The sequence below is a fragment of the Gobio gobio genome (assembly GCF_949357685.1).
Source record: "Gobio gobio genome assembly, chromosome: 1".
In the NCBI taxonomy this organism is placed as follows: domain Eukaryota; kingdom Metazoa; phylum Chordata; class Actinopteri; order Cypriniformes; family Gobionidae; genus Gobio; species Gobio gobio.
In genome coordinates, this window is record NC_137097.1 from 49,356,457 (window position 1) to 49,380,231 (window position 23,775).

Below are 23,775 nucleotides of genomic sequence, written 5' to 3' on the forward strand. Positions count from 1 at the left end.
TGGGACATTGTTGATCTAACAATTGAATTGAAAAAGTATGCCTGCCTATCTGTTGACTTTTATTGATCACTGAGATAGCATTGATTGGAATGAAGTTGGTCCAATATAAAAAAAATAAAAAAATAGCTTAGATGTAGTAAACTACTTTTGCCACGTTGCTGTAGCGTAGCTTGCTACATTTCCCAGGGGGTAGCTTCAGTGTAGTGAAGCTTAATTTAATGTAGAGTAACTGCTAGCTTAGCTCACTACATTTTCTAAGTAGCTTGCCCAACACTGCGCTCAGGCACTTTACCTCTGTGTAGCTGTATATTTGCATCAAAAGACTTTGAACATTTATAATATATATATATATATATATAGTATATACATACACACACATCAACATAAGATGCATTTTTTTAATGTATTCTATGCAAATGCAAAGATCTACAGTTTAGGTCATAAAATATATGATGCTCTTAAAATATCGTAAAATATGCATGATGTCTTAATTTATATTTACATTTTTGGCATAGGTAATATTATACTACTTCAATGACAGTAAATTTGTGTTTGTTTTCAACATTTCATAAAATATGTCAATAGTATTTCCCTAAACTCTTCCAATGATCCTTTGAAAAACGTGCCGCAAACCAACTCTAAAAATTAAAGCTGATCACAATACAACATGCATAAGCACCAACATTCTTATCTGAAATGGCATTCCTTTTTAATTGTAGTTTTAATGAAGAAATTTAAGAGCAAACAATCAAACTAAGGACTTTGAATTTCACATTTAAGGAAAACAGGAATTACAAAGACAGAATCGTTCTGCAAACATTATAAATCCTGGTGTTAAAAGGAAACTTAAAAACCCGTGGTGTCACATATTAAAGTCTTTCTGCTGTCACCTTCCAAAGTTCCTGCAGAGGAGCAGAGGAAAGAATCCTTAAAATAAATTAACACTGTTAATCAGAACACAATTTACTACAAGCATGAACAGCTCCCTCTAAAGGTCCAAATGGCTAACTACCATTGTTTTTATTGTGCTTTATAGATAAAATGATTGATTGACCATATATGATACATATTTAAAAACAAACAATCAACTGAATTATTTATAATTATAAAAACTTCTCACCAGCTGGTCCACCCTTTCATACTGAAAGAACTGTGAAAAGGAAATCTTCACAGGCTCTACCGTGAAATTCATCTTTCCATCTGTCATCTGCTTTAACTGGTCTAGGCAGTGGCGGAAGTGATCATAAGCTTCACAAGCCACGTCCATGTGTCGCAGAGTGAAGTTCAATCTGCGGACATACCATCAGAAACCATCAAAATGGCACAAGAGGTCAAGGTTTTTCTTGGTTTTTGTGGCCCTGTTAGCCACTGCTGATAAATGCCATAATAACTACACCAATCTGGACCCCAAAAGCATCTTTCTCCATTGGATGATCATGCAAACTAACTAAATAACAATAAATAATATAAAATATTTCATTATGTTAAAATAGAGGACTTTCCTAATGTATACTAATTGTTCTATTTATTTTAATAAATATTTTATTATGTATTCATTGTTTTATTTACAAGTAATTTATTGTTTTTTTTCCCTCCATGCTAATATTTCATTACATTAGACAATGTTTTACCTAATGTACAATAATTAGGCCTATTTCATTTATTATTTATGTGCTAATTATTTTATTTAAATTTAATTTATTACTGCTGACAGTTACAATGATGAATGTGAATGCTAACAAATGAGCTACAAGGATACTTGACTTTGATCTGAATGTCTTGTTGAGGCTGGTGACATGTAATAGGCCATTCTAACCTCTTTTCTATGGAGATGTAGGCTGTGCTTGGGTGCCGCATGTTGCTGGAAAGTCTATATAGTGCTCTGAACAGAGCGTCTGTGAGATCGTCATCATAGCACACTGAAGAGGAAGTACAAAACATCCTTAACATATAACAAATTACTATCAATCAGGCTTTCATCATGCTCACTGAGAGTGCCTTCAGTTATTCATTCATTCATTTTGTTAATCCTCTCTCCCGTTTGTGGCAAGGTAATGAATTCATTGTATAATTATGGAAAGCACTCCTTGCAAACGTACCATCTGCTGCGATCAAAAACGTGGTATTATCATGCAAGTCTGCTACTTCTGCGTCAGTCCAGCAGAACTCCAAATCAGCATCTGGGGAGAGTTGAAATATGAGGAGAAATGAGATGACAACCACATGTTGACTTTCAGAAATCCTATTTCACAAGTCAGCATCACTGATTTGATATCTGTGAGAAAGCTCTGTGTATTATACTGATTCAACTATACTTCCCACTTAGAAATGGATTCTACAAAAGGTGAGGAGATATAATAGACATAACTGGTCATGTTAAGATCTCAGGAATGGCTCAGATCCACACCAATTAGCATCTCACACCCGATTTTCCTTGAATTCTTACCTGTGCAGAAATCATCTGCCATCCAGTCCAGCTGCCGCACCCTTATTTCACTCTCTTTTGGAGGTTTAGAATGGAAATCAAGATAAAGGAAAGAAAAATAGAAAATCTAATTTTCATATTTGTATGAAATACATTTTTTAAAAATACACAAAGTATTTATGGAAGCCAGGAGTGACTGGATTACATCAATGAGCTCATGGTTTTACCTGACGGACTTTATCCTTTACACATATGATGATGTTGACATTTACACTTGTTTATATATTAAGACAGAGAACATTGTCAATAAATAAGCTCTCTGAGACTCTTCAGCATGAAACAGATCTACATACACTATATTGCCAAACGTTTAGGGACTCGTATGGAGTTGGCCCATCCTTTGCAGCTATAACAGCTTCAACTCTTCTGGGAAGGCTTTCCACAAGCTTTAGGAGTGTGTCTATGGGAATTTTTGACCATTCTTCTAGAAGTGCATTTGAGAGGTCAGGCACTGATGTTGGACGAGAAGTCCTGGCTCGCAGTTTCTGCTCTATTTCATCCCAAAGGTGTTCTATCGGGTTGAGGTCAGGACTCTGTGCAAGCCAGTCAAGTTCCTCCACACCAAACACGCTCATCCATGTCATGTTGGAACAGGAAGGGGCCATCACCAAACTGTTCCCACAAAGTTGGGAGCATGAAATTGTCCAAAATGTCTTGTTTTTTTTTTAAGCATTCAGAGTTCCTTTCACTGGAACGAAGGGGCCAAGCCCAACCCCTGAACAACCCCACAGCATAATCCCCCCTCCACCAAACTTTACACTTGGCACAATGCAGTCAGACAAGTACCGTTCTCCTGGCAACCACCAAAGCCAGACTCGTCCAGACAGAGAAGCGTGATTCACTCCAGAGAACCCACTTTACACCACTGCATCCGACACTTTGCATTCCACGTGGTGATGCAAGGCTTGGATGCAGCTGCTCGGCTATGGAAACCCATTCCATGAAGCTCTCTATTAACTCTGCACAGGGCGACTTCTGCGCACTGTGCGCCTCAGCATGCACTGACCCCGCTCTGTGACTTTCCATGGCCTACCACTTCGTGGCTTAGTTGCTGTAATTCCCAATTGCTTCCACTTTGTTATAATACTACTAACAGTTGACCGTGGAATATTTAGTAGTGAGGAAATTTCACGGTACCACGATTGAATTCACTGAGCTCCTGAGCGACCCATTCTTTCACAAATGTTTGTAGAAGCAGTCTGTATGCCTAGGTGCTTGATTGTATACACCTGTGGCCATGGAAATGATTGGAACACCTGAATTCAATGATTTGGAGGGGTGTCCCGATACTTTTGGCAATACAGTGTAACTTTGCCATGTGTGCTGCACAGTATTACTTGTGCATGGCAGGTTTTTAAAAAAAAAAAATCCTGCTAGCTGTGTTAGTATTTGTTTATTGCCACATTTTTTGTGCTGCACAGTATTACTTGTGCATGGCAGGTTTTTAAAAAAAAAATCCTGCTAGCTGTGTTAGTATTTGTTTATTGCCACATTTTTTGTATATTTAAATATGCTAATTTTACTTAATGATAATTAGTGTATTGTCAATTATTCCATTATTTCAATGGAATGCAAACCTTATGCCCCAACTGAAGCAAGACCTTATGAATGGATAGTGCAAACCTGCCCAGAATATCTTAAAGGCTACAGTAGCAACTATCAAGAACACCCTAGCATAGTGTGCATAGCAGCGCATTCAAAAAACACTCCGAATGCCCATTAAGCAACACCTCAGTGGAGGCTACTCTCGATTTCTTCAGAAAATATCAATCTAATTTTAACATATTACCAAATATTATGGAGAACATCTAGACAAAGACTTTGGTTGTAGCCCTGATCATGTACACAAAAACATTTGCATATGAACCATTATTTTTACAAGCTTTTTTCATAGTCCTTCAGCAACTTCACAGAAGAGTTGGCAATCCCGGCATGTTTACACAACAGCAGAGGCACAAAACCGAGGAGCACATGGCACAGATGCCTCCTGGCATCCCTATGACACATATTATCAACATGAAAAGCTGTCGTTAATGAGAGAACCCTGCTTGAAATCCTGACATGGTATTAATGTTTACCTTGGGGCTCAAAGTGCTGCTTGTTCACAGTCACATTTCTCTGACACATGTTCAGAAGGTCTTCACCAACATCTGCAAAATACAAAGAGGTTTTCATTTAGTGAGCTATGGGGGAAAAATAACCTTCATCCATAAAAACAAGCTCTTTGTCTTCTGAAACCAAATCACAAAGCTAAATTTTTTTTTGTACTGTGACTAATTCACACATTGGTGCAATTTAAAAGACTACTAAAAGGAAAGAGATGACACTATTATACTAAATCAGACTGAAAAAGGAGAAAACTAATTAGTGTCTTTATTATATAATGATAGTTATATTTCACTGATATGCTAATGTGTTCACATACTATTGGTGTAAAATTAAAGTGAGGCTTATGGTTATCTAAAGGTTATGCAAGTCCATTAGTCAATGTGTGGACGTGGGCAACGTCAGCTACCATTAGACTAGACCTTAGTTGAACACGACTTGCATTTGGGGATTTTTGTGGAGTGAATTCTCCCTAAGTATACTTATCTTTTGAGAAAGAAGAAAAAAAAAAAAAGTAAACGAGTTATGTACATCACTTACGTTTCTATTTAGTTGTCAACATGGATGCACAATATACAAGTTACATATCAGTCATCAGCCAGTATAAGAGATGTTTTTTTTTACTTATCAGCCTGTATTGGATATTTTATTGTGCATGCTCATTTCCCCTTTGCCTTTGCCATCCTCTAACGTCTAAAAATGTTTGAATTTAGAAAAAAATATACATCATAAATTAATGTATTAATATAAAAAACGCTGGTAGATGTAATTATTTAAGCAATTCTAAAAATTAATATCCATTTTTCATATTGTACATGTATAATGTTATTCACATAGGATTCACACAAGGCTGACTTTTTGATATTGGTCATTAATTGATTGTTGGCCATGACATAAAAATGATCAGCTAATGATCATTTTTATATTGGTGCATCCCTTCTGCCCAATGTGTTTGTGCACTTTGAAACCTTTTAATCCACTTCATGCTTGATTTGCATGAACATTTCTTTCAGAAACATAAATATTTATCAAATGTTATTAATCCTTAATCGCCCCTCAAATAGGGTTTACGTTTGAGTCCCTTGGGGTCAGATAGACCCCAAACTTTTACAGAGCGATTGCATAAGGAAATATAATTTTTTTACATGGAAAACTATATATCATTTTTTTTATTTACTTCTCAACTATACATTTATGCTGTGTTTTTGTGGGTATTTTGTAGTTTTTTACCTATTTGCTGCACAAATACCTTACTATGTCATAAATTAGCTCATTAAAAATTATTTTTTTAAGAAAAAATCACTTGAATGATGATCTTAAATAAATATAAAAAGTTTTTGGACATTGCTCTGTGTGTTAGGGATAGAATACCGGCATCTGTAGGTTTGTGGAAAAACTTTAGGAATTATAGTTAAAGGGGTGGTAAACCACGATTTCACTATTCTAACTTAAGCTAGCGTGTAACGTTGCTGCTTTAGCATAAACAACATCTGCAAAGTTACAACGTTCAAAGTTTAAAGCAAAGGGAGATATTTGCTTTTAAAGAAATCAGTTTCTAAGAACTACAACAAACGGCCAGTAGGCGACTACACACATTCCTCCAGGGTTGGTGACATCACCAGGCTCAATATTTACATAAACCCCTCCTCCGAGAATATTAAATAGGGGGGGGTGAGGCCATTTTGTATCGCGGCGCTGTTGTGGTATAGTTAGGCTGGAGTGTTGTTGCCGCGATGCCGAGGAAACGCTGTTATATTCATCCGGATTGCAGGTCTGGGGTACTTGCTTTGTTCAGCCTTCATAGGGACAGGGGTGCGTTGCAGAGCGTTTAACATACAACATGTTATATGCACGTGTGTATGAGACAGAAGGGAACAGGCACGTGCGGGGCTCCCGCAGCACATCTCACGGAGGGAAACTTTCACAATGTTCGCGAGTTCAACACCGGATTTGCACAACGTCATCTGCATAAGACAAACACTGCCAGTGTGTGAATGCACGACGCGCGCGGGGCTCCCTCCCGCAGCACATTTCACGGAGGAAAACTTTCACAATGTTCGCAAGTTCAATGCAGGATATGCACAACGGCTTGACCTGAAAGCTGGATTTACAGACAGAAGCTGTTTACGGGCCACAACCTGTAAGTCTGATTTATTTTTCATCAATGTGTTTTCCTGTAATAGGTTGTAGCAAGGAAGTAAACAGATGACAACACTGTTCTGCAAACCAGTCTGTTAAATGCTTATTCATACTTAACGTTATCCGACGAACACCTATCGTTACAAACACTAACGTTAAAATCTCAACAGCGAACTTGGCATTAGTGTAAATGATTCTTTGATTAGAGCTTTTATGTATTATGTATCTACAGGCATGCTAAACATGGTTCTGTGTGTGATTTGGCTACTATAGTAAAGCCAGTGTTTAGTGTTTTGGGTTAATAGTTCTTGCGACAGATATTTGGCTATAATCGTTCTAAAAATACAAAAGTAACAGTGCCATTCAGTAGCGATCACTATAGATCCGCAGTCTTTACTCTTGAGGAAAGAACAGGTTCTGCTCGATCATCTTCACTAAAATGTTCTGGGTCTGATTCGGGCTCAGATTGGTGTGGTTTTATTGACGCCATCGTTTCTAATACTGACCAAAGCACAGTCTACCGGTAAGGGGCGTGACGTTTCCGACAAACGTACACTGCGGTTAGCGAATCACAACACACTGGGCCAGCTAACCAATCTGAGCCCATTGCGTATTTTTGAGGGACTGGCTTCATACAACCCGGAAAGCATCAGACCGTTTTACAAGGAGGGACAGAGCAGTGTAGAATAAATGTCAAATATATGAAAAATAATGATTTTTTTTTAAAAAAACGAAGCATTAACACATGTTACAGTGCACCCCACAAACACAATCAAGCCTTCAAAACAATGTGTTTTACCACCCCTTTAAAGAGAAAGAGAGTGCAATGACCACATTATCCACTAGAGATCCATAGGGAAGTTATGCAAAAGTTAAGCTGCCTTTCATCTTTCTTTTATTTGCCCTTTTCCCTCTCTTTCTCATGATTGTTCCATGTTGCATTTGTGCTCTAGTATTTGTCCTTCATTTATGTATGGAATTTTTTCAGATTTATGCCAGTTTTGTTGATTTTATTTGCCAGTTTCTATAAAAATGCTCTCTGTTGCAGTCACACACATGTGTGTGTTTGTGTGTGTGTGTGTGCGTGTGTGCATGAGACAGAAAGTTCGTTCCACTTTGTGTTTATGCTCTAGGACCAGATCTTGATATAAATGTAGACATTTTCAGATTTATACTGGATTTAGTTGATTTTTTTTTACAAACAAAGTGAAAAAAAAAGCATTTTTTACATTTTCCCATTCATTGCCAAAATCCAAAAAAATGCTCCAGAAACCTGTGTTTGTGTGTGTGTGTGTGTGTGTGTGTGTGTGTGTGTGTGTGTGTGTGTGTGTGTGTGTGTGTGTGTGTGTGTGAGTGAACATGCTTGTTCCATATTGCATTTGTGCTCTAGTATTAGTACTTCATTTATGCATGAAAATCTTTCAGATTTATGCCAGTTTTGTTGATTTTATTTGCCAATTTCAATAAAAATACTCTCTGTTGCAGTCACACACATGTGTGTGTTTGTGTGTGTGTGTGTATTAGATAGAAAGTTCGTTCTACTTTGTGTTTATGCTCTAGGACCAGACCTTGATATAAATGTGGAAATTTTCAGATTAGATTTTAGTGAAATAATGAGACGGCTTAGAAAAGGTCCAGCACAAATCTCACAGGAGGCAATGTGTTAATGAATACTGTGACATCAGCTGCACAAAACAATCAAACCACTGGACTCTTCAGTTTACTCTTCCAATAAGCTCCAATATATTCAGAACTCTGCATATACAAAGAAATCTTCCCACATTACCACATGATTAAAAAAAAACATTTAATATAAATCCCTTTACTGTAAGGTTATAAAAATGTCAATCAGCTGCTGGGTCATTATTAATTTAAAAAAATTATTTTCATGATTTGTCATCACAATTTTTCACAAATCTTTTCCCAAATCAGCTTAGGTTCACAAATGTTGTTCAGATAACATAATATTTTGAGTTTCTGTTGAATAAACAAATCTTTTTCTTTGTATCAACAAAAATTTTTTGTTTAAATGAACTCAAAATTTTAAGACAATCAGGTTAGGATACTTTAAGTTAAACCAACAAATAATTTTACAGTGTGACAGTGTCTTTAATCAGTTCTGTGATGATGTTAATCTAATGCCACTTTCACAATAATCCCAATTCAAATGGAAATAACATTTTCTGTTATCGCTGGAGGAACAATAGTCTGATAAGGGGTGAACACAGTGAAAACTTTACAGTGGATGGGAAATTGTCTTGTATTGCTCCTGCATCATATTATGTAAACAGCATTTATGAAAAAGAACTAGCGGACTGAGGAACACACTGAATAGTGCTGACAAAAAGACGGGGAGGAGCCGAAGCCTGCCGCTGTAACGTGAGTTGAGCTGGTATGTAGGAAAATAAGAGTACGCTAAAGTTTAAAATATAGAAGGAGCACTGGCACTATATAAACTTATTATCAACAGTGAAGTTATAAATCAATGTTTGTTTGTTTTTTTCTCTCTCTCTCTCTCTCTCTCTCTCTCTCTCTCTCTCTCGAAACTGTAATAAGATCTCGTCACAAATCTGCAGCACTTGTCCATACCCTAATGTTTACACTTGGTATTAAGATGTGTTTTGATCGATCGGATCACAAGTGGATGACGCTAAATGCAGGTGTAAACGGGGTCTCTTAAACGCTTTGAACCTGTCCACTTTCAATCACTACCAGATGAAATCGAAAACGCATTCGACCAGATTGCTTTCGTAGCCAGTCATGTGGTCGAATGCGCCTACTGATTTAATGCATTATGGGAAGCGTGCTAGTCAGATGGGATTTAAACTTTGTTGGCTGGAGTCTCAGGTTTGGTTTGAAGACGAAAAACGTACCAAGCACAATCTGTCTCACCATTCCTGATTTCTAACATGCACTCATGTGTTCGGCGTGGTCTTCCGGCTATCAGAGCAGAAACGAAGGCTGATGCTCTCCATACGTTTTTATTGCTATTACTCTATGGCCCTGTTTACACTAGTGAATTTTCATTTAAACATTTTTGCTAGTTACGCCTGGCGTCCACACTACTCTGGAGTTGGCCCTGTTTACACGAGTGAATTTTCATTTTAAAATTTTTGCTAGTTACGCCTGGCGTCCACACTACCCTGGAGTTTTCGATTTTTGGAGCTGCAGACCCTGTTTTAGTTTGAAAACTCTGGGGTTGCGTTTCAGTGTAGACAGACCAAAACGGAGACTTTTGAAAACTAAGTCGTTGCTCGCTGCTCACATTCGCTCCCTGCGTGGGTCTTGGATCATTGCGTATCCTTCCCTTATTCATCAAGCCCCTATATTAAGGCTGATTTATACTTCTGCGTCGGACCTGCGCTGTAGCCTCTACGGCGTGGGCTATGCGTCAATTTTCATTTATACTTCTGTGTCCTTGTCCGCATCGACGTGCAGTTACACAGGCAGATGGAGCATGTGTACCCCTGAGGGAGGGGTTATGGTAGACCAATCACAGAGTTTGCGGTCTGCGTAGAGTTGACACGTTGTTACATTTTCGTTCAGGGTATGTCGTAGATTATGCGTGCAACACACAGCTTACGACGTAGCTACGGCGTACACTCAACGCAGAAGTATAAATTGGGCTTTACATGAACATTACGCTTCCAGAACACGACAACAACATATCAGGGCTTTGTTTCTCTAAAGCATCCAAGGCCTAAGTAGATTGTACAACCATAGCTACCAAATGGTCTCTACGATCAACTTAGCTTACAATGCTTTTGAGAAACGCAGCCCCGAGACGTCTCTCTCAACGGCTCTGTAACAGACCAGCCTCAATGACCGTTGCAACTGTTGTCCTTTTTAGCAGTATGGATGAGGATCAGTTTAATTTTAAAATGCTGTGTTAAAATGAAAATGTGTGTGGACAAAGCCTAATTTACTTGCTTGTGCTAAACTAAACTTGCTGAAAAAAAAGTTAAAAATCTAACAGACCCCAAACTTTTAAACGGTACATTTGTTTATTTATCAGTTTATATACATGAAAATCCGAGGTGGACAGTAACTAAGTACATTTACTTGAGTACTGTACTTAAGTACTTGAGTATTTTTCTGGAAACTTATGACTTTAACCACTACATTTGAAAGACAAATATCGTACTTTTTACTCCACTACATTTCTATATTGCGGTACGTAATTTCTAATGAAAGCTTGAAATGGAAATAGTCTGTGCTTTCAGATTTAAAGTTTCAGTATTGCAGTGTTAATTTTGTTGCCGAATAATTTGTCAACTAATTTTTTTCACAGACAAAAATGAGACAACAACTAAATAAAAAAAAAAAACGATTGAAATTTCTATTGAAATTTTTGTCAACGAATAAAAAGAAACAAAAATGTTAAGGAGGGAGAAAGGGTTGGGAAAAGATCCAGACAGAACTGATGTCCTTGGTGAGATGCACACCTTTAAATTGTAACATGCTGATCTACCCGGTGGGACATAATTGCATGTCTCATAAAACGTTCAAAAAATGTAAACGGCCAGGAAAAAGAGAAGAGCAGACATTTGGATGAATCTGAAAAAGTATGGCGCGAAAGAGAACGCCTTGGTTACGTATGTAACCCTTGTTCCCTGAAGGAGGGAACAGAGATGTTACGTCAGTGACTGACGGAATGGGGGTTTCCCAGTGTCCCAGACTGACACTGGGTAGCATATCCAGGTGGAATATGCAACACAATGCCTGCCCGAAGGGAGGACTTACAGAATACACATATGGCCCGCGAACGGGATGCATATGGAAAACTCTGAGGTATCCGGCACACAGGGTGGAATGTTTCAACCCCAGGGATGGCAAGGTGGTCTTGCCAAGGAAAAGACATGTGCTCATGGAGACTTACCGTGGAACACATGTGGGGGTTACCCAGAGGGGGAATTGCACATGGAGGAACCTATCCTAACACGAGGGCTGACCAACCGGGCATGCACTCTGGTGTCGACGTCAACAGTGCTGGAGGAACTTAGGGCTTCACTGAGAAACTCACCAGAGCAAAGTAGCGCATGTATCCAGTCCGTGGAGTGGAATGGCGCAGCAAGCGATGACAGGTCAGGTCCTACTTACTGGCTACTGGCAGCGAGTACACGAGAGGACACTGGCTTTACTCGGAGATTATAGAATCTCGCAAATGTGTTCGGTGTAGCCCAGCCAGCAGCTCTGCAATGTCTGTTAGCGAGGCGCCATGCGCTAGAGCCCAAGAGGAAGCCACAATCCTGCTGGAGTGTGCCTTCACCCCTAGGGGGCATGGCAGGCCTTGAACCTGGTATGCCAGGACAATAGAGAGGTAGAGAGGTATTTATGCTCAACTGACTGCAGGGGCTCAAAGGGAGCACTCTACATGGGCAGAGAGAACCACTGCAAGGTCCCAAGAGGGCATCTGGTGGAGTTAACCTCCTCGCCCCTCTAAGGAACCTGATGACCAGGTCATGCTGTCCTACCGTTCTTGAATCCACAAGGTTGTGGTGCACAGAGATCGCAGCCAAATAAACCTTCAGGGTGGAAGGAGACAGCCTCCGTTCCAACCCTTTTGGAGGAAGGAGAGCACAGATTGAATGGAACTCTTGTTCGCATCTTTTCACACGTGAACAGACCAATAAACACAAAATGATGTCAAAATGTCAATTTTGGCAAGTATTTCAGTAAACACAGTTGATTGTCTTAAGTGAACGTAAACACTTGGGAGAATACCGAACGTGTATCAGTGTCTTGGATTTGTGCATTTGGCCTTAAAGTGACAGCAGTTTTGTAAAGAGCTTTGTAACTTTTAAACAAATATTGAAATCAAGGTGGTAGTATGTTAGCATGTCGGATGGAGCATCACTGACTGGTTTAAACCACCATGATGACAAAGCATGCATTCATACAACAATGCGACAACAATAAAATAATGCGTTGACATAAAAAAGTACATACTTTTAAAAGCAGTACATCTGTACATTTACTTAAGTAAAAATCAGTTTTTACAACTTTCACTTGTAACGTAGTAATATTTGACCAGTAGAACTTGTACTTTTACTCAAGTAATGGAGCAAGGGAAACATCAGCATGAACAATCCCTGATCTATTAAGGTATTCTCTACTTTTGCTTGTTTTAAAATGCACTTTTTAAAACAATTTAATTACTTAATCAACTCAATTACATCATCACCTGTGCAGTACACCATTTTAGCCACCATTGCCATGACAATGCTGGTCAGTCCTGTTCCAGCTCCAAGCTCAAGGACAGTGGCGCCTTTGAACATGCTTGTTTGTGCCAGGATGAAATCAGCCAATAGGAAAGCACCACGCCAGATCTGCAATGAAAAAAAGACAACCTCGAACAGTGCAGTAGAGTAGACATACTGCGTATTTACCCATTTACCACTATCCTCACCTGTTTCCCTACATCCTCCAGAGGCGTCGCCATAGTATGTTCTGTTTAAAACACATTTAAAGATGTTTAAAAGGTTCTAAACACATTGTATGATTATATATGACTATACAATGTGACAAAACACTCCATAAATCTCACCAATCTTAATGATGTCATGGGCACCATCCTCCTCCTCAGAATCTTCATCCTGGTCGGTCAGCGTCACTGCAGATTGACTGACAATAATGGGACATACTGCATCCCTGTTACAATTAGAGTATCTTGGCCTCCTCACCACATCCAGATCCCCATCTTCATCCAGAGGAACATTTGATGCATCAGAGTTCTCATGGACAGGTGAATCACAGCTTGAGTCCTTCCCATTGTAATCCCGCAGAATCCTAAACTTTGAAGTGAAAACTAGACATAGAAAAGCAAATCCATTTTTAGATAATGTACAAAAGGTGTGAGGGCTTGATTTTATTTGCCTCAGTAAAAAATATATTCAAATTGAAAACAGTTATTTTTTATTTCTAAACATTTTTATTTTTACTTAATGATCCCCAAACTTTTGAATGGCAGTGTACGCATAATTATATCATTATTGCATTTTACTTCATTACTACATTCAAATGTACTCTTATACCAGGGTTGAGATTTTGGGAAGTAACGAAATGCATGTAACTTACATATTAAAATATAAAATTTGAGTAACTGTATTTTATTAGTTACATTTTAAATGGGTGGTAATCAAAATACTTTTGTAATAACTGTAACAGGCAAATAATGTAAACAGCAACTCAGACTACAAGCTACAGTTCTGCTCATAAATTTCAAAACCCTTGCAGAATATGCTTTTTTTTTTAAACCAAAATAAGAGGAATCTGGGATCATACAAATTGCACGTTTATGTTTTTTTCTTCAGAATTGTGAGTTTATATCTCATAATTCTGACTTTATAACTTGCAATTGTGAGTTTATATCATGCAATTCTGACTTTATAACATACAATTGCGAGTTTAAATCTTGCAATTCTGAGAAAAAAGTCAGAATTGTAAGATGCAAACACGTAATTGCAAGAGAAAAAAGAATTGTGAGAGAAAAAGTGGACAGGATAATGTGTAAATTTTTCTTATTTTGTTTAAAGATCTTTTTTTTCCATTTAGTACTGCCCTTCAGAAGCTAATAACTACATGTTTCCCAGTTTTTTTTTTTACAATTTACCCTGTTCATCCAATTAAAAAAGTTTACAACCCCCAGCTAAATACACTGTTTCCCCTTCTTGAGCATCAGTATTTTCTTTTCTTTTTCCTAAGATTGTCTGCATTTTTTCCTTCAAGAAATATTCTGGAAAAAACTTGTTTAAATTAATATGCAGAGGAAAACCAAGTCCTATGTTTGGTGGTCCCATTGTGTTACATAACTTATCAGTATTCCAAAGTATGCAGATTATGTTACAAAACGTGTGTAATCTAACAAAACACATTACAAATTAGAAATTACTTTTTAAAGCATGTATTTTGTAATCTGAAGTGACATGCATTTTAAAAGAAACCTTCCCAACCCTGTCTAATACAGACCACTTGGAAAACTGAGATTTGAATGGGATATGACAACAAAGACACGGGCAAAGAAAAAAAAGGATATAGAAAAAAAAAAGAAAATAAGAAAAAAAAATAGATTTGGGGTCTAGAGGGCTTGGACCACTGACAAAAGTTGGCGTTCAAGACTGAAACTTGGGATGGGAAAGAGTCAAGCTTAAAGGGGCTATATGGAACTTTTTCCCCAAAATAAACGTAACAATAGCCTTTTTATTTTACCATTTATGACTCAAACATCTCCTGATGAGCATACTGACACCTTGTCCGCTCACAGTGGGTGCACCTATAAGCCTGTAGGGCTGTAATCTCCCAGTCGATTAGTCGATTATTGGTCGATACGTTCTGGCTCGACCAAAATTCTGATTGGTCGATTTTTTGCCGCGTTCATTTAATCAGTTTTGCTGCGTTCATTTAATCAGTTTTGTCGCGCCGCGTTCATTTCGTCAGGTGGAAAGCACTAATTGCTAATGGGGGTGTTTTGAGAGCACCCCTGTTTCACAGGTAACAGTCTGCCTTCAGAACACCCCCATTGTTTTCACTTCTTTTGGATTAGCCCAACCCACTGGCGAAGAGAAGTCTCTCACTGGTCCTTTGTGTTTCATTCCCCGCTGGCTCAAACGTACACCCAAAGTGGTAAACTTGAGGAACGCCCATCAACATACACATGAGGGGAAGCGTCACAACACCGCGCTATTAGTGGATCTGTACTGTCAGTTTTGCCGCGTTCATTTCATCAGTTTTGCCGAGCCACGTTAATTTCATTAGTTTTGCCGCGCCGCGTTCATTTCATCAGGTGGAAAGCACTAATTGCTAATGGGGGTGTTTTCAGAGCACCCCTGTTTCACAGGTAACAGTCTGTCTTCAGAACACCCCCATTGTTTCACTTATTTTGGATTAGCCCAACCCGCTGGCGAGAGAGACAGATTGAAGAAGGCTAGTTTTCTTGTATATTATTTATTTAATTGTGAGAGCGTTTTTTCTGCTCTTGATCTGGCTTGTTTAATAAATATTCCTTTTTTATTAAAGAGGACGTGCCTTTTGTGTTTAAGAGTAAAAGCTTTAAGTTAATAGTCTATTCGTGTCGCAGCCGCGAAGCTGAGCTCATATGTTTGAGCTGCACAGAGCGGCTGAAATGAGTGTCTGTCAGTTATTATAATACATATGACAAAAACAATTGTCTAAATTATGTTGCATATTCCTCAAAAGTTCTTGTGATGATATCTAGTTGACAACACATAGTGCTATATTTTCGGAAGTCATAGTCTATGATATTGCGCAGGTGCATGCGATGCGACGCTGTCAGAGCCGACAGACTCGTGTGTCAGACTCATTTCAGTGCAAAATAATCAGCTCAAAAACTATTTAATATACAGCAAATAGCCTACTAGTTTTTTATGTTTATTTATAATTAATTTAGGGAGACAACAAGGCTACCAAGTACTGCGCACAGTGTGCAGCTTATTCATTTAAGTTTATTTTTTCCTAACGTTATTTTAGTCGATTTTTAGTCTAAAATTTCAGGACTTCAGTCGACCAAGATTTTCTTTGGTTGATTACAGCCCTATAAGCCTGTATCCTATTTTTCCTATTTTCTGGCGGGTCGTTTTTTTCCCGCGCTGTCTGCGGATGTGACGTCACCACCGCTGCGAGAGCGAGCAGAAAATAAGAGCAGTTCTGTTTTTTGGCCACAGGTGTCAGTCGCGAGTTTAAATTTCAGAAAAACGCATATAGCCCCTTTAAAAATCTATCTGTATTAGTTTTAATTACTAATCTACAATGTTTAAAAATGAGATTGATAGAAAAAAAAAGGGGCACAGAACTTTCAAATGGAGCTTTCTGGCCGATTGACTCACACAGCATGCATCTTCTTATTCAAGAGCAGAAACATAAGGCTCGGTTTTACAGTGTCAGCTCCAGTCTAGCGTTGTAAAGGTCACCTAATCTCCGCTGTTCAAAATTAGGCTCTTTTTGTTTTTCTGAGAATAGTGATAGGTCGTGTACAATATAATTTCATCTTCATTAGAGCCTAGCTGCTCTGATGAGAATAATGAATCACAGTGCTATGCACTCATGTTCACATCAGGGGTTTAAAGGCCAGAATAGTCCACCCAGCAATGCTGCCTATACAGTATTTCAAACCTTAGCAAGAAAAAAACAGAAAAAAAAAAAAAAAAAAACAGAACCGCTGCGGTGATAAATGTTTTAAGCCCTGCCATTATCAGCCTGGAACACATTGGAAAAAATTGCTTTGCCTATGTTGTGTGTGTGAGATTATAAATCTGAATTGACTGGCTGCTGGTCCCGACGAGCTGGATGGCGCCTTGCATGGCTGACAACGCCGTCGGTGTATGAATGGGTGAATGTGAGGCAATATGTAAAGCGCTTTGGATGGCCATGGGTCTGTTAAAATCGCTATTTAAATGCAGTCCATTTACCATAGGCTAATAACTTTACAGGGCTAGCAAAATCACTAATGTGTTTTCCAGTCTTGCAACCAAAATGTATTACCGTCGTCTTAAATTGTGAAATAAAATTATTTTCTTGTTGTTCACTCTCTTGACTTGTTATATGAAGGAAAAATACGATCGCGGCAGTTTTGATCATGCTGATTTGCCCACAGTGAAGTTTAGCTGATCGGTTTCACACCGCACGCGAAAGCAGTGCGGAGACAGCGCAGAAGCTGGGCGTATGGAGAGCGGCAGCGTTTGTCGAGCAGCTGAACCGCTGTGCTTGTGTACTGCAAATTCAGACGAGCACATTTCTGTACTTGGTTGTGAGTATTTGCAGTGGATTTCTATATTTGGTTGTGTTATGAACTTTTGCAGCACATGCGTTTTCTTTATTTGGTGGTGTTTTGTTGTTTTTATTTGCATGCGTTTTCTTCAGTTGAAGCATGTTGAGCTCTCCCGGCCACCGTACCTCTGTCCCAAACACATATGCATACAACATGCTGTATATAGGTAGTTTACATGATAAAGGTAACCTTAAAGTTAAGATATGCCTCTAGTTTTAATCATTTAAACGCCTCTGCGTGTGGTGTAAATTTGTTAACATGGGCTCCTGAAAAAATATGCGCTGCTTATGCTCTGCTAAGGCATGCGCAGAAGTATAAATTGGGCTTTACTTGGCTTGTGTGTGTGTGTGTGTCTCCAATAATATCCAGCTGTATGCCCGCAGTACCCAGTTTCAGAACCACATCCACAGAAGTGGAAGTGAGCGGCGCTACCCATACACGTAATAGACCCTTTTCACATTTCCGGGTTTCTCAGAGTGGAAGTCATCATAGTTGGGTTAACTATTATAGTTGTGAATGAGAGAATACATTAAATATTTTTTGTGTGCCAATTTGCTCAAATAGCAAAAGAAAAACTCCACAATAGTGATTTCACAACTTTCAAAAAGGGGGCAAAAATAGAGTGAGATTGATAACGGCAGTAAAAAGAGAGAAATTTTTTACCATCACTTCCATAGACGCTGTATTAGAAACACCCTCACAGCAGCGGTAACTTGTTTTTTGTAATTTGATGCAAAAGTTATAACATACATAAAAAAAAAATGAAAATACAAAAACGTTGCAGGATTTATGTTAAATGACAATTAAAACACGTCATCAGTCTTTGAAAGGGGTCTATTTTCTTTTGTTAAATATAATTTTCACATAGCCTAGAAATCTAGACGCACCCTAGCGGCAGAAAATGTATTTTGCCGTAGTCTAGCAACTCTCGGTAGACCTGAGAGCTGGAAAAACCAAACTCTGGTCAGGTCAATCACAGCGTGTGTAGTCGGTGGGCAGGCTTAACATGATGAGAGTTGCGGAGGTTCTGTGTGCTACTCGTAAACAAAGAAGCTGGCGAACAGCGGTCTTTTGAATTGGCTTTGGCCGCGACTCTGGAAGACTTGGAGTTAAGCTTTTCTTTGAGAAAAGAACAAAGAACGGCACTAAGGTCATTCTTAAGAAAAGAAGATATGTTCGAAGTTTTGCCTACCGGATACGGCGAAAGTCTATCAACTAACGTTAGCTCGGCTTCACCTTCTTCTTTGCTCTGGTTGGTTGTGGCGCTCATGGCGCTATCCAATTGCGTGCAGAGTTTGAATTTGATAGACAACCGTTTATCCCGCCCCTCGGATTGAGCCCTGTCAATGGTGAGTTTCCAGACCCAACATCTTGATGTGGGTCTGGCTTGTCAGGCTAATTTTCATATGGATTTTGATTGGATCGATGTCTACAATATTTAACAACAATACATTTAAACAAACTTTTTACTTTTTCTGTTCATATCCTTGAACAAGTGAAACATACATTTAAGCCAATGAGACATTTGACAACAGAAGCATGAAGTAGATTATGTTGAGTTGTGTGTGATATAAATGGTAAAATGGTAAATGGTAGTGGTGCAACGGATCACAAAACTCACGGTTCGGATCGCACTACAGATCATGAGTCACGGATCGGATCATTTTTCAGATCAGAATAAAAGGGGGAGGAGACTATTTTTATTTGCTTTCCATTTATTACATGAAAACTTTTGGTGTTAACATAACCTATATGGTTAATAGGTTAACAAGGAACTTTTGGTGTTAACAAAAATAAAATAAATAAATAACCATCTGAATAAATACAACTTGACTAAAAACAACCTGAGACGGGAAAATGGGCCTGAGCTATTTTTTTTTTTTTTAAGATTAGGATGTCAACATTCTCTGGGGAGAGAGTAGACCTCTCACACTTATCAGCATTGCAATTCTCTTTGTAGGCCTATACACTATTTTATAGATATTATGTTTAAACGCACTACACTTAAACAACGTTTTATTGAATTCATTACTTTGTATTTTTTTAGCCTAATACCTACTTTAGATTTATACATTACGTTGCTCATGCAAATTGCAAAACAGACAATAGACTATGTTAAAATAACAAACATTTTTAATTAAAACTTACGCTTTTCTTTCGTTTTTAAATCTTTTTTACAAGAAATCCTGCAGGTCATAAAGAAATTTGTTTTTCCACCTCCAAGAAAAGACAGGTGCTCTCCATTATTTCTCCTTGTTTTACTCAAGGCAAAAAGCCATGTGTTGACTTTGAAACAGAGTAGACTTTACATTATATGCATCTGTGGAGGAATTACTAGATTTTCGCAGCGATACATGTTTGTTTTAATGCGGATGCGCTGTCACTTTAATTCAGCGCCAGCACATCAAAAAATAGACCCTGGGCGGAAACGATCAGCACAGCTGTATGGCCGAAGCCGCGTGCAGTGAAAGCTGTATCCGTTAACATGGGTACGGGAAAAATACGCACCGCAAACGGAGTATGTGTGAAACGGGCATCAGCAGGTGTCATGCTCGATGTATGCGCCACTTTCATACGGCTATCTCGTGCCACAGTGCATACTGTTACAATTTTGTCCTCCACCCTTCTTCCGTCATCATTATATTTTACGGGGAAGGCAAAATGCTCCCATACACGTGATTTGAATGATGTGGGAGGCTTTACAAGTTCTTCCACTTCTCTGCTAGTCACTGTTGACTGATTAACATCTCCTGTTCACATGAGCACATGTGTTTTTCTGAAACTCAGCATCGAGTTTAAAGGAACGAGATCATTTAAAAAGCAATATCAGCTTTTAGTCTGCGATCGCTAAACAATTAAGATTAATCCACAAGTTTAAAAAAATGCACAATAAATCCGCGGGTCACGTGAGTGCCGAACCGTGGGTCGTGATCCGTACGGATCACGGATCAACTGCGATCCTCTACACCCCTAGTAAATGGACTGCATTTATATAGCGCTTTCAACAGACCCATGGCCATCCAAAGCGCTTTACATCTTGCCTCACATTCACCCATTCATACACCAACGGCGGTGTCAGCCATGCAAGGCGCCATCCAGCTTGCTCATGGACACCTCGAAACTGGTGGAACCGGGGATTAAACCACCAACCTTCCAGTTTGTAGACAACCTACATGAGCCACTGCCGCCCATATTTCTGTCATAATGTGGTGAATGAATATTGAGTCTGGTCACGTTTTATCATTAAAGCTTTTTTTATTTTTGCATTTGTCAAAACATATTATTCATGTTAATATTAAATAATTATTAATTAATAAAACATTCATTTCATTTTCTGAAATGCCATGATATGGGCTTAAGAGTCACAAGTTTTTTGTGTTTTAAGATGATTATTTGTTGTTTGCATGTTTTTATTTTTATTATGAGCTGTTTAAATGCATTTTAAACCTACTATTTTAGAAATATTTTATAAATATCCTATTTGTTTTCATACAGAGAAACACGTTTCACTTGTTCAAGGCCTTGTATTAAATGGTTGTTTTTGAGATTTGAAAATTTGAAATATATCACATTCTCTGTGTCTAAGTATTATTTGTAACAACATGAACATGAAGGAAATAATATGATGGTCAAATGGGAAACACTTTACAGCATGTTACACATTTATTGATAACACTTTACAACAAGGTTCATTAGTTAACATGAACTAATAATGAACTGCACATATACACCATTTATTTATGTTTGTTAATGTTAATATCAACATTTACTAATGCATTATTAAAATCTTGCTAACACTAATGCACTGTGAACTAACATGAACAAACCATGAACCGCTGAATTTTTATTAACTAACGTTAAGATTAACTAATGCTGAACAGAGGTGCTGTTCATGGTTAGTTCATGTTAACTAATGCATTAACTAATGTTAACTAATAAAACCTTATTGTAAAGTGTAACCCATTTATTAATTTTTTTTTAAATAAAAATGGTGTATAGTTGTAGCCTATATCCATCGAGTATAACCTACTGTCTTTGTATCCATTCATTGACATTAAGTATGATCAAATTTAGTTTTAATTTTACATCATTGTGTATTATATGAACAGAAAAGTGACTTTATTTAAAAGTATTGCATACAATATTGTATACATAGATCCGATCAAAATCCATGTGAAAACAGCTTATATATATCTCATTGGTTGACTGGAATGTTGTTCCAGTTGACACCCATTTTAGTATGGGGGTCCCACAGACAAGGATTAGCCTATCATATTTGGGATATTGTGGCAAGTAAAAGACTGAAAATAAGTAAGTAGTTAGCATATATTCAAAACATAAGCAATACTATGGAAAGATAGATATCTCCTAGCTCTTCTTACCTGGCTGTCCTACGCCGTTGAGTCTCTTCATGAGATGGCAAGCATTTGGTAACAGCAGGTGCACATCAGACAGAACAGTATCACTTCTAAATGTGACCTGGTCCATGACCACTCCTGCATGGCACTCTTAACAAGGACGAGCTCTGGGGAACAGGGTAATTTTATTCAAATACCCCATCATCCTTCCTACAAGCACTTGGAGTGATTATGATAAGTCTGCAATAGCCTACATGAATGAAACTAGAAACAAACAAAGAAACAAGTGGTCTAGTGAAGTTTTCAGACCACTTTAGACTTTTAAATTCACAGAGCTTTTGTTTGAACTCGATTAAAAGCGATTACTCTTGTCCATGTAGAAATATGTTAAAGTGGGCGTGACCGTGCGCTCAAGACTGTCAAAACACAATACACTTTCTTTCTTACCGTTCCCTTTAACGTGTAGCTAAATAGAGTAGTTGCTATTTACCGAGTAATAGTGTAGTCGAGTGCATTAGATCATACGAAAATATGAGCGTTGTATTATGATGAGATCCCTAAAGGTTATATTGCAGCGTACGAGAGGTTAGACCATGGGGGTTAGGTAAGTGTTACATTAAAAGCAGACCGTGTGTGTGTGAAACCCTGCTGAAAACAGTTCCACAGCAGAACGCACTTGACATTTATATGGTGTGAATTGAATTCACTTACTGAATGACTTCCCTTTCATTTTTATTAATATTATTTTATTATTTGGTACATCTGTATCTATATTATTATTAACACTCATAAAGATATATATATATATATATATATATATATATATATATATATATATATATATATATATATATATATATATATATATATATATATATATATATATATATATATATATATATATATATATATATATATATAAATTCTACAGAGAATGTATTTTTTACATTTCCAATCCCTCCCCAACCAACCCAGAACAAACTGCCTTGATAATTAAACAGCAAGAGTAGCCTACAAAAGACAATGAAAATAAATACTAATAATAGTTTACACTAAAAGATACAAGAAAATTATGCAATTGTTCAATAATGACAATGTAAAAAAGATTTATATTAATATATCAACAGTTTTTACAACCCATACAAAAGTCACATAGATTGAAATATATTAATAATAGATAGATTTTCATATATTTAAATGTCTTATCTAAATAGCATAAAATATGATATTTATGCAAATATATTTTTAAATATATATAAAAATATATTTAAATATTTGATTTTGGTTCCTTTTTAATATTTTTCACATGATATATTTCACATACGTAAATAGAGATGCTCCGATCAGCATTTTTGGGGCTGATCACCGATTACCGATCACCAAGATCATGATCTGCCGATTGCCGATCACTGCCGATCACAGAATGGCAGGGGAATGGGAATCTTTTATCTATAATCTTGCAGAGTTTGCACCATTTGTAGAAATGAAACTAACTCTAAATTAACTGTATTGAGAGAAAAAACCTGTAGAAATAGGCTAGAGTCAAGATCTTGAAGAACCACCAAGTGTTTATTTTAGAAAACGAGATATCTTAAGGCTACTGTAGGCCATCTTTCCCAAATAAATGTATATAATAGATGTATATAATTATCTCACCTAAATATTTGATCATGCAGTGTATTTTTGTTTTTAAAGACAAATTTTCAGGTAGGTCTAACATTAGTATTGAGATAAGAAATCCAAAAACATTTAATAAGAAATCAAATGTAAATTAATATTGGTCTTCCCTGAATAAATTTGACTAATCCTTACACTTAATGTTGCAAAAGTTAGTCATTCAAGAGCAGTGAGTGTCATAAAGGTTCATCAAACACCACAAGACAAAGAGAAACTCAGAGACAGCA

At 37.6% G+C, this 23,775-nt stretch overlaps 1 protein-coding gene across 2 annotated transcripts; it reads right to left on the reverse strand.

Annotated features, from left to right (window-relative positions):
- Positions 1–384: 384 nt before the first annotated feature.
- mettl22 (methyltransferase 22, Kin17 lysine) lies at positions 385–22,495 on the reverse strand. 2 transcript variants are annotated; one of them, XM_079835776.1, is made up of 11 exons: positions 22,362–22,495; positions 21,896–22,038; positions 13,278–13,538; positions 13,140–13,180; positions 12,915–13,059; positions 4,564–4,635; positions 2,447–2,500; positions 2,100–2,180; positions 1,817–1,919; positions 1,121–1,289; positions 385–902 (listed from the first exon to the last, which is right to left on the reverse strand). In XM_079835776.1, exons 2-11 carry the CDS (start codon positions 21,999–22,001, stop codon positions 870–872), a joined length of 1,065 nt encoding a protein of 354 aa, XP_079691902.1. In that variant the 5' UTR covers positions 22,002–22,038; positions 22,362–22,495; the 3' UTR covers positions 385–869. The 2 variants fall into 2 exon arrangements, with proteins under 2 accessions (XP_079691902.1, XP_079691903.1); XM_079835777.1 differs by having other exon boundaries at positions 22,319–22,495.
- Between the last annotated feature and the right edge of the window lie 1,280 nt (positions 22,496–23,775).

Excerpts from the sequence above, each read along its gene's own strand:
- mettl22 (XM_079835776.1), bottom strand. The coding sequence starts at position 22,001 with ATGGACCAGGTCACATTTAGAAGTGATACTGTTCTGTCTGATGTGCAC. Across the intron at positions 13,060-13,139 it reads TGGAGGATGTAGGGAAACAG|ATCTGGCGTGGTGCTTTCCT; the intron begins GTGAGGATAGTG and ends TTTTCATTGCAG. Across the intron at positions 1,920-2,099 it reads GTTTTTGATCGCAGCAGATG|TGTGCTATGATGACGATCTC; the intron begins GTACGTTTGCAA and ends CTTCCTCTTCAG.